The 13,805-nt window shown below is 34.9% G+C and overlaps 3 protein-coding genes and 1 non-coding gene across 6 annotated transcripts in view; 2 read left to right on the top strand and 2 right to left on the bottom strand.

Annotated features, from left to right (window-relative positions):
- Positions 1-2,007, bottom strand: part of LOC132116049 (H(+)/Cl(-) exchange transporter 3) — a 47,571-nt gene extending 45,564 nt beyond the window's left edge. For 2 of the 3 annotated variants that reach the window (XR_009425598.1, XM_059524603.1), the window contains exon 1: positions 1,847-2,007. The gene's annotated coding sequence lies outside the window, so the exon portion shown is untranslated. The remainder of the gene's footprint in view (positions 1-1,846) is intronic. The other variant, XM_059524624.1, reaches the window with a different exon arrangement.
- Positions 2,008-4,768: 2,761 nt separating this feature from the next.
- Positions 4,769-7,303, top strand: LOC132116170 (prefoldin subunit 2-like). The gene is made up of 4 exons (XM_059524826.1): positions 4,769-4,959; positions 6,087-6,175; positions 6,564-6,687; positions 6,778-7,303. Exons 1-4 carry the CDS (start codon positions 4,897-4,899, stop codon positions 6,982-6,984), a joined length of 483 nt encoding a protein of 160 aa, XP_059380809.1. The 5' UTR covers positions 4,769-4,896; the 3' UTR covers positions 6,985-7,303.
- A 942-nt stretch (positions 7,304-8,245) lies between these two features.
- trnas-gcu (transfer RNA serine (anticodon GCU)) lies at positions 8,246-8,327 on the bottom strand. Its single transcript has one exon. It is a non-coding gene; the product is annotated as a tRNA-Ser (tRNA).
- Positions 8,328-8,441: 114 nt separating this feature from the next.
- On the top strand, positions 8,442-12,134 carry LOC132116113 (beta-1,4-glucuronyltransferase 1). The gene is made up of 2 exons (XM_059524709.1): positions 8,442-9,886; positions 10,694-12,134. Exons 1-2 carry the CDS (start codon positions 8,783-8,785, stop codon positions 10,883-10,885), a joined length of 1,296 nt encoding a protein of 431 aa, XP_059380692.1. The 5' UTR covers positions 8,442-8,782; the 3' UTR covers positions 10,886-12,134.
- Positions 12,135-13,805: the final 1,671 nt, after the last annotated feature.

Raw genomic sequence — 13,805 nt, 5'->3', positions numbered from 1 at the left:
ACTGCTGACACCAGAAAACTTCATTTAAAGATGTACTTCACACCACTCAAACACAACACAACCTGTCCAATCAACACTTCTGGCTCCTCGATGTGAATAAAGACTAAATATTAATGTGACCCCTGACATCACAGATACAGTACGGTTTTAGTGTCTGTTAATATTTGGAATTAGATATTGTTTTTAGATTTTGTTTTGACTTTAATTTTAGATACAATTTTAGTGATATGTTTGTAGCTTTTTGTCATTTTTATTAGTTTAAATATATATATATATTCTAGTTTTTAGTGATTTTTATTCATTAGTTTGTCTTATTTTAATATATAAAGTTAAATTAAATAAAAATGAATAATGCTGTCTTTGCAATTAGCTGAAACAAACTGCTTATGCTTTTAATATTTAAGTATATATATATATAGTATATATATATATATATATATATATATAGTGTATATATATGTAGTAATATTCATATCTTAATGTGTTAGTATTAAAATATTGTTATTATAATTATTTTTTTGTTTGTTTTGCAATATTTAAAGTTAACAATTATATCAAGACTCAGGTGCTGAAACAAATACTTATTTGTATTTTTTGTATTTTTATATTCTTTTATTATGTGTTTTATGTTCTGTCGCTGTCATTCTGTTGTACTGCGGAGCTTCTGTCACGAAAACAAATTCCTCGTATGTGTAAACATGCCTGGCAATAAATCTCATTCTGATTCTGAAGTACAACAAATTTTTAATGGTTTTCATTTTAGTTCACTTTAATAGCCCTGCATGACTCGTGCACTACAATCCATGAAATGTTTGACCTGAATCCATTAAGTCATATGATCTGAGCACGGCATGAGATTCAGACTCAAATCAAACTCATATTTACTGAACTTCTCTCTCTCTCTCTCTCTGTTTTGTCTTGGTACACTCTTCATAAGATCATAAATGTCCGATGCACTTCACAAACCAGTCTGAACAATTAGTGTAGAAATATGACATCGATACTTCTCTCACTAATGTTATATAAGTCCAACTTTATTTGGAAAAAAAGAGAATGTGTTTCTATTAAGTTCAAAATATTTTTTCCAGCACTGTATTGTTAGCTGCATTAGTTATTTATTTACTACTTTATTAGTACATATTTGTATTATTTTATTTAATTATATTATTTAAATTTATTATATTATTGTTATCTTAATGTATTACTAATTTATTATTTATTTAAAAAAAAACAGTTTTTTTTTCTCTAAATATTTTGAAATGATTCATATGAACTATACAGGCATTCTTTTGAGGCTTAAAAGTTTCATTTATCGTAAATGCATGGGGAGAAAATGACCAAAACTAAAAATCATAAGTAAGCACTTTCTGTAAAAGAAAGTGAGAGAGGTTTGTAACTTCCTGTTTCCTCGAGTGAAGTCTCCTCTGTGTGATCTGATGCACGTGTGTGCTGGAGTTATGAGCTGTGTATCTGTGGACTTACAGTCATGTTGTGAAGTGTTCGCACACTCATCTGCTGGAGGCCTCCGCATCAGTGACACGCATGTTAATGATCTCACACACACACACACACACACACACACACACGAAGCACATCTCACCTAAGAAAGTGCTGTGTGTGCGTCTCTAGCGTCATGTCGTGTAACTGAACCGCTTTTAATAACCCTACAGCATCATAAAGTATCTCACTGGACATCTGCAGGATCTCTCCTCTGTTCAGATGAGACTGAGGCGCTGAAACACGCTCGCGCTGGGGACATCTCTGATCATCGCGATGAAATCAACCGACAGGTGCTTCTGAACCGAGCGTTTGGAGCGGGAACGCGACACAGATGTGAGCGTCTTACCTCTTCGATGGCTCGAAACGACCTCTGAAGACACAGATCATCCCAGAAGATCGGATAAAACACGCAACGACATCTTCTTCTCAAGAAACAACTGTCACTCTGCGCTGGCGCTGCTTGTTTTGGCCCGTTCGTGCGTCGATGACGTTCACTTCCGGTGTCCCATCCGCCTCCTCCTCCATCAGAGACAAACGAGATCCGCGCGTCTTCCGTGTATTTTTTACAGTCTATGGTATTTACACGCAATAAATAATAATAATAATAATAAAAATAATAATAATAATAATAAATAAATAAATAAATATAATCTAATTTAAAATGTATTCAAGATTATTTAAATGTAAAAAACAAACAAAACAAATATGATAAAAAAATAATAACAAATTAATGGCACTGGCAATGAAACCTTGATGGGTATTTAATCATTAGATTAACGGTAAAGTAAAATTATAACGTGTAATGCCCTGAATGATAGCATTAATATTTTATTAATTGTACTATATAGTGATATTGTTATATATAAAAAGTAATAATTTAATATTAAATTACCTAAAGATTACATAATTAAATAAATGAAAAGAATATAAAATAAAAAGTTAATGTGAATAATAAATAGTAAGGTAAAAAAGAATAATGTGCTTTATAAAAAAAAAATAATAATAACATGTAACCTACCAGATTCGTAATATGAAAAACATGCAAATTATATATTACATTGCATTATTTGACACCTCGTGATTTCGAGATTAATGACAGAAGAAAGTGCAAACGTGTTTTCTGCTTCATCTGTGGGTCTTTCAGTATCTGAACACATTTGACCATTCCTTTGTAGACTGCAAGTTAAAATTATACATTTGAACACTTCTTTAAAAACCAAATCTTTTGACCTTCGACTGCTCTAGTCTGATGTTTTGAAAAGTGCATTAAACCTCATAAAATAATAAACTGCATTTAGCATAAAGAAAAAGAAGCCTAAAAAGTAAGCTTTTTCAGCATTTTCATGAAAATGTAATATATTCAAACAAAAAAATTATTTTGTTTTAAAATAATTTGATATTGCCATAGCTACTGATGCTGATATGGAAATACTCATTACTATAATGCAGAATAATTGTACAATATAATTTAGATTAATATTTAAATATCCTTGTAGGGTTTTCTGTATATTGTAATATTTTCTGTCTTTAATTTGTGCTCATTTCAATACGAAAAAATGCATTATAGTATTTCTTTTATAAAATCCCCTTAATAATCACCTGAAAATTATGAAAAAAATTCAATTAAGCCTATATTAAACTTTTTTTTTGCATTGTGACAATATGTTTCTGAAATTAAATATACTTAAATTTTAATTTGTGAAAAAAACCACACGATGGAATTAATTAATTAATTAATTAAAATTATTATTGAATCATCATAGATTTAAAAAATAAATAAATATTGCATATGAGTATTTTCTCTATTTAAACATGACAGTATGTTCTGCCTTTCATTTACACTGGTTTATTATTTATTTTTTAATTAAATGTATTACAGTACTTTTGAAATATAAAAAAACATATGCATCATATTAATTAATCATCATGATTCATAAAATTGTGTTTTTAAAGATTAATAATATAGAAATAAATGGTGCATAATCTAGGTGTGAATATTGTATAGTTCCATGAAAACTCATCAAAATAAAAATATGAAGATTACATGAATAAAATAAAAAACACAAAATAAATAAAATAAAGTTTTTTTATTTCATTAAAGAGAATTAGAGCTGACAAGGGTGTAAATGAGTAATACTTGCATTAGTAATAAATGCATTATTCCTTAATGTACACTCAATGTTAGACTCAATGTCTCTGTTGCGCCACCACGCGGACATTATTGAGAACTGCAGGCTATTTATATTGCAATTACAACAAATGAAGTAAAAGCATTTATTGATTAACACATTTCTCATGGACATTCACAAATCAGAGGATCTGATGTTAAAATGAAAATAAATAGAAATCCATACATCATCTTAAAGCTGTAATAATAAATAGTTGTTGGGACAGGACAATGTTTAGCCGAGATACTGGAATTTGAGTGTGCAAAATAAATAAATACATAAATATTGAGAAAATCGCTTTGAGAGTTATCCAAATGAAGTTCTTAGCGATGCATATTAGTAATCAAAAATCTAGTTTTGATATATTTACGGTAGGTAAATTTACAAAATATGTTCGCGAAACATGATCCTTACTTAATATCCTAATGTTTTTAGCATAAAAGAAAAATCTACAATTTTGACCCATTCAATGTATGTTTGGTTATTGCTACGAATATACCCCAGAGACTTAAGATTGCTACGAATATACCCCAGAGACTTAAGACTGATCTGTGCTCCAGGGACACATGTGTAATATTACAGAGAGAGAAACAAAAACAAAGAAACACTAACGTTATATCCTTCCACCTAAATTAGTTTCTCTCAGAGATTGAAACACTATATTATAACACATATGTTTTGACTCTTTACGCAAAATATCTATTAAATCAAATCGTATTTTCATTTTTGATATCGTTCGGTTTCATATTTCTGACAATATATCATAACACCTCTACCTATCCAGAATAAATCAGCGCTGTCACGTGTGACCTGTGACTTTTCTCAGCGCAGAGCAGGAAGCACCAATCACAGGAGAGTCGTTGCGATCACTTATTAAAAAATAGGCATTTATTTAAATATTTAATTTAAATCTAGATTTCCATATATTTATGATAAAGTCGACTAATTTAAAAAGATTATGATTGTTATTATATAAATGTCTTCAGTAAGACTGAAACGCCTTTGATTTGAATGCTGGATTCGCCAAAGCGCCTCTTGTGGAAGAACAACTAAGTTACCCTTCATAAGAAACCGTCATCAGAAACGTGTAAAATATCTTGCCGGTGGATATCCGTATTTTATGTGTGGTTTAATAAAAAAGAGAGCGGTAATTTCAGTCTGGAATGTTCGCGGTCAGCCCGTGATGTGACCGGTGGGGTCCTGACAGTGGGGCTGTGTGTAGTTTATCATGGCGGCGAACAGCGCGAGCGGTAAAAGCGGCGGAAAGCAGTCCTCTCCGTCTGCTGAGCAGGTAACGACGCGTCGGGTTTATTACAGTAACGCATGAACGCTTCATCTCCGCCGCGAGCGAGAAACGCGTCTGCTGTAAACAAAAGCCGCGCGCACCTGACGCCCTCAGTGTATTCTGCTGGAGGTGTTTGGGTTCTGTCGCGTCGCTCGCGCTGTAGATGTGCTGTGTTAATCTGTATTGTTGTCGGTACAGATTGAGACGCGTGCGAGCTGCTTCATAGTCAAGCTTCAGATCATAAGCATGAGAGATACTGTAGTTATAATCTTTACACTAGCACGTGCTCTCCTGTCTCTTTAAAGGAAGTGCATCTTCTGTCACTATTCCTTCAGACAGCACTTACAGTATACAGGTCTCTTCATTTAGAGGCATTCCTGACGAATTCATATTCATAAATGACCTTTCCCCCGGTCTAACATAGATTTTAAACTGTTTAACGTCAGTTTGATATATACAAATACATACACACACAAACATGTATATATATATATATATATATATATATATATATATATATATATATATATACACACACACATTTATACATATATATTCATACATAAATGCTTGTGTCTGTATATATATATATATATATATATATATATATATATATATGCGTGTGTGTGTATTTGGATATAAAATTCAGGGTTATATATTGTTACTTTACCACACACACACTTTTTTTTTATTTATAAATATTTAAATATACATATTATTTAAACTATTATGAAATATTAATTTCAATTTTTTTAAGTGATATATTTTTAAAAGGTTATATTTAATCATTTGATTGCTTTGTAACTGTGATAATTTTAGTTATTTAATAAATATAAACTGTAAATATAATTAGTAATAATAACTATAAAGGTTTATTACACGAAAGTCCAAACGTTAAAATAACGTGGAAAAAGTTACATAACATTTAGGAAATTAAATACTTAATAATCATGTTTAAAACAATTATAATTACCTAAAAAAACTATTTTTAAGCCCCCCCCCCCCCCCCCCACCCAAGTCATCAAGGGGACAGAAATATTTTTCTAAACGCACCAGTATATATGAACCTAATAATCTTTTATTATTATTTTAATATTTATGTGTTTATTAATACTTGTGCTTGTCTGAATCAGGTGGTGGCTACTTTCCAGAGGATGCGACAGGAGCAGCGCAGCATGGCCTCCAAGTCTGCAGAGTTTGAGATGGAGATCAATGAACACAGGTGTGTTTGATAAAAGAGACTCCCCTTCACCTCCCTCATGGATCCTCTACAGTGACAGACAGCTGATAAAAACACCACAATAATCCACACCGCTCCAGTCCAGCAGCTAACATCTCCTGTAGGGAAAACCTGCACGTTTGGAAGAAACAAATCCATCACATTTGTCTCTCACATGGACTGGTTTCCACTCGATCCGTGCAGATTTCTCTCCTGATTCACAGGAGAATCAATATTAAGGATTCTGGACGTGTATTCTAGTTGAACGCAACACTTTGAACATAAACGTTATCTCGATGATGGATTTGTTTCTTGCAAACACACAGCTTTCACACGATGTTACGTGATGGACTGCGCTCTTGTTCTGACGCTCATCACTTCCTCCTCACAGCCTCGTCATCGACACGCTGAAGGAAGTCGATCCGTCGCGGAAGTGCTTTCGTTTAGTCGGCGGCGTGCTTGTGGAGAGGACTGTCAAAGAAGTCCTGCCTGCGCTAGAAAACAATAAAGAACAGGTACGACTTTGCTGCAGCACACACACTCCAGAAACCATGCATTATTATATATATATATATATATATATATTTATATCTCCCTCTGATCAGATCACGAAGATCGTGGAGTCGCTCAACACACAGATGCAGGTGAAAGGACGGGAGCTGACGGAGTACCGCGAGCGCTACAACATCCGACTGGTCGGAGAGGACGACAAACAGAGCAAAGCGGACGCCAGTCCAGCCAAAGAGAGTGAAGGGGGCTCTAAAGGAGGCGCTGGAGTGCTCGTCTCAAAGTTAAACACTGGGTTAAACTGAGCTGGCATGTTTCTATTCAGTCTGACAGAAGCCAGTCAGAAAGCACGAACGATAGTGAAAGTAATGCATGTTTCGTACATTCATAATATCAAAACACAACTCACAACAACAGCTGTCCTAACCAAACACTTACAGACGAATGCATTGTTTCCATTATTTGCTTTTCGTTTCAGTTCATTGCAAATAAATAGTCAACAAACGTGACTGCACAAATTCACCGTATTCAAGATGAGGCTTGACTTTCACTTTCATCAGCTTTGGGAAGATGTCATGTTTACTGATTAATATTTGGAGTGAGACGACGGCTGTCTCGTATCCTGGACCTCTGACTCCACCGCTGTACCTGAAGACTTTCTTTGTTTGTTTTTTATTTTTGTGGTTTTAGTTATTGAATTAAAAATACAAAAGTCAGCAAGATGTGTTCACAGCGTGGCTTGTTTTATTTTATAAATAAATTCACAAACTTGTTGGAGCACAACTAAAAAGCATGTGTTGCTAATTAAGTTAATAATTAACAGCGTAAATTGAAATTATATTTGTCTTCATGTTTTATAGATTCTAAAAATTATTTAGCTATTATCATTCAAATTGACTGAGTTTCTAGAAATGTCGGTAAAAGAGGTTTTAAATTATGTTTGTTTGAGATTAAATGTTTATACATGTGAGACAATAATTAATGCAATTCTAAATGATGCATCTCTAAACTACATGATTTCTCTTTGTTTTGAAAGTGACTTCCGTATGACAATAATTGTATAACTCTTATAGAATATTTTACAATATAAACCATGATACCAAACAATTACCATATGCATATATAGTATTTTGTGGGTGACACTACTTCGAAGAAGCTGTAGGCAAGTTATTTTATTTTATTTTTTAAATACAAGTTTGATAAACAGTTACGGATTCCGCGAAAAGGACTGCATGTTTTACGTCAGCAACAAACGCACGTGCACAGCTATCGACTGTAATTACATCGAGTTTTTACGACAGGAAATTCCACTCGCTGAAGTGTAGGGGGCTCCAAAGTCTCACAAATACCGTCTCAAGATAGCCGTTTTATATTAAAATACTATGTTTTAATTAAATTGTTTTATATTTATTGGTGTATATTTTATTATTTAAACCTAAACATTACTATGACATAAAACATCATATACACTTCATGATTAGCGCTTGCTGAGCACATTTAGCGCGTAATACACCAAAACTACAGGACTTCCGGTCCTAAATAAAATATTAAAGATAAAACGATCTCCGACGAGGATGGGATTCGAACCCACGCGTGCAGAGCACAATGGATTAGCAGTCCATCGCCTTAACCACTCGGCCACCTCGTCTGGTTCACATACAAGTCTAGGACTCTATTGATTCTACAGATCCACCATTGGGTGATCTATTACATCTTACTAATCTACTAAGATGTGTTTACTAGTGTTTCTTCTGGCTGATACTAACAGCAAGTGTTTATGGAGTCGAAACCGGTACGCCAAAACACAAGTAGAGTGAGCCGAGCTCGTTTTACAGTGTTTACGGTAACGTTAACCGGAAGAGTAAATAAACATGCGCCGCCATGGGCAGTGTGTGCGCGCTTCACGAACGCGTTTCTCTTCTGCTGTCCACAGGCGTCTTTTCAATGCATGCATCCAAACATGCAAGTAAATCCCGTTTAAACTGACCTGCACTACATCTGGCTGCAATGCATGCATGAGGGCTGCATAGCTGGCCAACCCTTGCTGATCTGTGAGCACTCTTTCATTTAATTAGCATTGACCTAAAGGTGCTAGTAATTGTAATGCATTTCTATAAAAAATGCTCCGTGTTTAAGGTGGTGCTCAGTGCCCTTCTCATTGTTGCACTGTTGCAGCTTTTATATCTGTCTTTTCTCTCAAAGTTGCACGGCAAACAGCAGCGCTATAAGTATTCTGAGCTCTTCGGCTCCAAAAAGACTGCAAACCAAGGAGAGAAGAACCCTAGGCGGGAACATCTCAGGTATTCTTTATCCACAGGCGGGATCTTCGATGGGAGCGGACAGTACCGCGTGTATAAGAACCTAATCAAAAGCGACTTCTCGACCAATCAGAAGCCAGGAGCGGATCCCAGATCGCATCACCTGGCTCTGGCCACGCATACGACCATCAACAACCTTCACCATCTGAGCTCTTTGTTGGAGCGCTGGCAGAATCCTCTATCCGTCGCGATCTTCGCCAACGGTCAGGATGTCAAGTTCGCGACAGCATTCGTTTACGCCCTCAGTCTGTTTTGCCCGCAGGTTCAAGCGTTGGTGGACTTCCATTTGGTTTGCCACTCGGGTGAAATGGCCAGTTTCCCAGACCAAGATCGAGAGCATTTCGCCGGTCTTGAGGAGATGGGCTGCTCCGGTGTCTTCGCCAAGCTCGAATCGAACAGAAACAAGTTTAAAAACTACGCGATTGGGAACAATGTCTCGTACCCCAATAACCTTCTTCGCAATGTGGCCCGGAGTGGCACAGATGCCGCTTACATCCTGGTCATCGACATAGACATGATACCTAGTTCCAATCTGCACCACCAATTCGTGACAATGCTAATGAGACGTGAACCGGTCGCGGACGAAGTCCTCGTGCTCCCTGCATTCGAGATCAGACACACTCGTAAGATGCCTGCGACGAAGGCGGAGCTGCTGCAGCTCTATCAGGTGGGCGAGGTGCGGCCGTTCTACGATGAGCTTTGCCCTCGCTGTCAGGCTCCTACCAATTACTCGCAGTGGGTCAATTTGGCCAGCAGGGGCTCCGGGCCCCTGGAAGTGGCATACATTATAAACTGGGCCGATCCGTGGGAGCCTTTCTACATCGGCGCTCGAACGGTTCCTCTCTACGATGAGAACTTCAGGCAGTACGGCTTCAACCGCATCAGTCAGGTGAGGGATGGCGAGGTGGACTCCTACAGGAAGTGAATACACAACCAATCAATTCACCAAATAAATCATGCAAAATAAATCATGTTGGTCTTTTTTCGTGGCCAGACTAAGGCACACCTGTGCAATAATCATGCTGTCTAATCAGCATCTTGATATGCTAGAACTGTGAGGTGGATGGATTATCTCGGCAAAGGAGAAGTGCTCACTAACACAGATTTAGACAGACCTGTGAACAATATTTGAGAGAAATGGGCATTTTGTGTACATAGAAAACGTCTTAGATCTTTGAGATCAGCTCATGAAAAATGGGGGCAAAAACAAAAGTGTTGCATTTATAATTTTGTTCAGTGTATATTAGGCTATATTGTGATATTTAGAGTATCAAATTATATAACTGATATTATTTTTTTATATTCTATATAAATTTAATAACTTTTAAAATAATTAATATAATATCCTAAACATATTATATGATGTTTCCAGAATGCCATATATGTAAATAATTTATATAATAAAATAATTTATATTATTGTATGCGTTTTAACCTCCAAAATGTATTTGCTTGAAAATTACACAAAAAAGTTATTAATTTTTTTTAATTAAGTATTTAATACATGATTTATACAATTTTATAAATTCATATACTCACACACACACACAAACACACACATATACATATATTGCAATAAAACTAATTAATATTGTGTATATTGTGAACAGAAAGTAGACTGAGTTCATAACCCTCCTGTGGTGTAAAATATGAATTTATTTTTGTTACCTTCCGCCTGATTTCTCTCCTCTCTTCAGGCCTGTGAGCTTCACATCGCTGGTTACCGCTTCTCTGTGCTGAGCAATGCCTTCGTGGTGCACAGAGGGTTTAAGGTCCACGGAGAGTTTCACCGCAGGAAGGACGAGGAGAACCGCAAGAACCGCATGCTCTTCCGCAGCTTCAAGGAGAGTCTGAAGGCCAAGTATCCGAACTCGCCTCGCCGCTGCTGAGAGACGAGAGAGAGCACAGCTCATCCTGACTTCATGTGAGGATCATAGATGCACACAACTCAAACAAGAACCTGTTTGGATCTCATTTCAAGCATCAAAAACTACAGTCAAAGGAGATGCTCTTGAATGCTCAATGTTTTCTCAATAAGTGGAAGACATGATCCTTCACTCTTTTAAAGAGAGAAACTACGTAAAGATGGTCCTTTGTTGTTTTCATTACATTTTATTTCAAAGTTAACTTACTTATTTATTAGATTTTTATGCTGGTTTCAAAGTATTTTTTCCCCACTTTCTTCCCCAAATTTAAGGCAAGACACCCCAGATGAATAGTACAAAACATGAAATAATATATATCACCATCATTTTCTAGTTGATTGATTACATTAAGAATTGCAAAAAAATAAAAAAAGTTTGTTTGTTGCAAGTTTCCAAAAGTGGTATGTTTAAATATGTAAATTTGATTAATTTGCATACATTTCCAGACCATAAATCTGAACATCGGATAAAGCCAGGTTCTCATGTTGTGACGCGTGTTTGAGTCACTGACGAGACGAGGTCTTGTAAAGACCCAGAGATTAGCTGTAAAGCTATTAACATATTAAGGTCGATAGGCCACCTTTATGCTAATAACAACTCTAAAGACGCTCACAGAGCCTGAAGATATCACACACACACACACACACACAGGGAGCGGCGTCTGAAAATCATATTAGTGTTTTAATTATACTGTGGATTAGGGGTAGATGATAATTAAGCAACACTAGATTAATGCAGGAATGTACAGTCTTCAGATGATTAGACTGAACAGGCAATACTGTAAATGTCAGATATTTACAAGATATGTAGTGTTTTACACTGAATGGGGCTCATATGTATTGTCCTTTGTTTTGGGAAAATATAATCCGTTTTCTTTTACTTAATATTATTTTTCAAAAAAATTTTCTGATGTTAAAATCTTGCCTGACATCGAAAAAGTACATTAAAAGTACATTTTTACATTAGTTATATTATTTTGCCAATTATCTTATTTATTTATTTTGCCATAAAAGCAACATTTTGGTTATTTATCTGTTTACCCTGCAGTGTTGTGTAGTAATGGAAGCATGAATAAAAATAAAAAAAAGATTGTGAAGTGTTTTATAAAATTAACTTAAAGTTTCAGTATTTGTTGAATGATTATTTAAGGTTTTTTTTATTAATATTGACTTGTTTGTTTTGTATCTAGTTACAATAAATCTACTACATTTGTGTCAGTCTCTTTCAGTCTTCTATAGCAGATGCATTATTGGACATTTGTTTGTTTCTGATAATACAACACTGTAGATCTATTCTAGAGTGATTTACAGCAAGGAAAAACTAAACTTAAGAATATGTGCAATGTTCAGATAATTAAATAAACATACATATCAACTTTTATTAAGGAAGAGGAAACACTTCATATAGCATATATATATATATATATATATATATATATATATATAGTTTTTGTTTGTTGGTGTCAAGATGCATCCAGTCAAACTTAATGCATTTTGGTGCTAATGCATCTGTCACTTTGTAGAAACTAGCAAAATTAGACAGATGCGATAATTACCATCTTGTCTTAATTTCAGTAGTTTCTACCAATTGACAGATGCATTAGCACCAAAATACATTAAGTTTGAATGGATCATTTTGGATCAGTTTAACTGGATTTACAGTAATTTCACTAGATGATCATGGAAATGTTATTACAAACTATTGACAAAATTAAGTGAGACAGAACTACAATCTGGACAGTTTTTTATATATATACAAAGAATGTAAGTTGAGAGACATTAAGAAACTAAACACTGCTATTTTGTGTATTGTTTGGTCTTATTGTAACATTGTTTGACTTTAAGTACAATTTTGGTATATTTATAACAATTTTGATACTGTGTTGATGAAAAATCTGGGAGCTAAAGCAGAAAACAGATGCGAACAGATAGACCAAGGGCACAAAAGAAAGGTAAAATAATAATAATAATAATAATTTTTACACTTTGAATCCTATGCATCTTTATATATATATATATATATTCGCTAGTTTTTGTGAATGTGCAAGACTTCAGATTCATTGAACACTATTACTAGAAGAACAACTTAATGCAGCAGCCTAAACATGAAAACTGTACGTGCTACAAACCAGTGTAGTCTATTCATAATTAAGATGATACATTAAAGACGTCATATGACAAAAGTGCCGTTACATTCAGCCAATTCTATTTGGAATGTTCACACTGTTTGAAATAATTAGTTGCTATGGTAACTCAGGATGCCAAAATGTATCTGCCTTTGCTGTTGATGCCTTTCTTGTCATGCGTTATTCCAAATCAAATTGAAACTATTCCATATAAAGCCTTTATAATTTGATATAAAGCCCAATACGATATGATAAGAAATACCAAATGGTCGCGCGCGCTCTTACATTAAAAATATGGTGAATTGCATAGACATATTTGAGTTTATTATTAGTCTGAAGCCTATTATACACTAATAAACGTCTGCGTGTCATTTTCTAACTGAACCAGTAGAGGGAGTAAAGTGTGAGGATGGAGACAACCGTCCCTCCAGCTGTTTCATGCCTAACCTGAGTTATGTAAAAAAATAATAATAATAATAAAACCTGTCAGTGTTTTACTTACATTACAGCGACTGCAGGTAAAGCCGCTGTTTTTCTTCAGCTTCTGAGTCAGTCCTTCCTGAAAGTGAACTTTTAGTGTTTGTGTTAACAAAGCAAATTCATAACAAACCAGCTATTTTTGTATATTTTTAGACCAAGGAAATAATACAGAAAAGGGTCACTTACAACACATTTCTTGCGTTCCGACTGGCCGAGAGGACTGTTGAGGAGGGCTCTGGGTAACTTTAACTAAATGATCGTCTGTGGGGGCAAAACAAT

Source organism: Carassius carassius, chromosome 3 (genome assembly GCF_963082965.1).
Source record: "Carassius carassius chromosome 3, fCarCar2.1, whole genome shotgun sequence".
Classification (NCBI taxonomy): Eukaryota; Metazoa; Chordata; class Actinopteri; order Cypriniformes; family Cyprinidae; genus Carassius; species Carassius carassius.
This window is presented reverse-complemented; position numbering and strand designations above follow the sequence as displayed.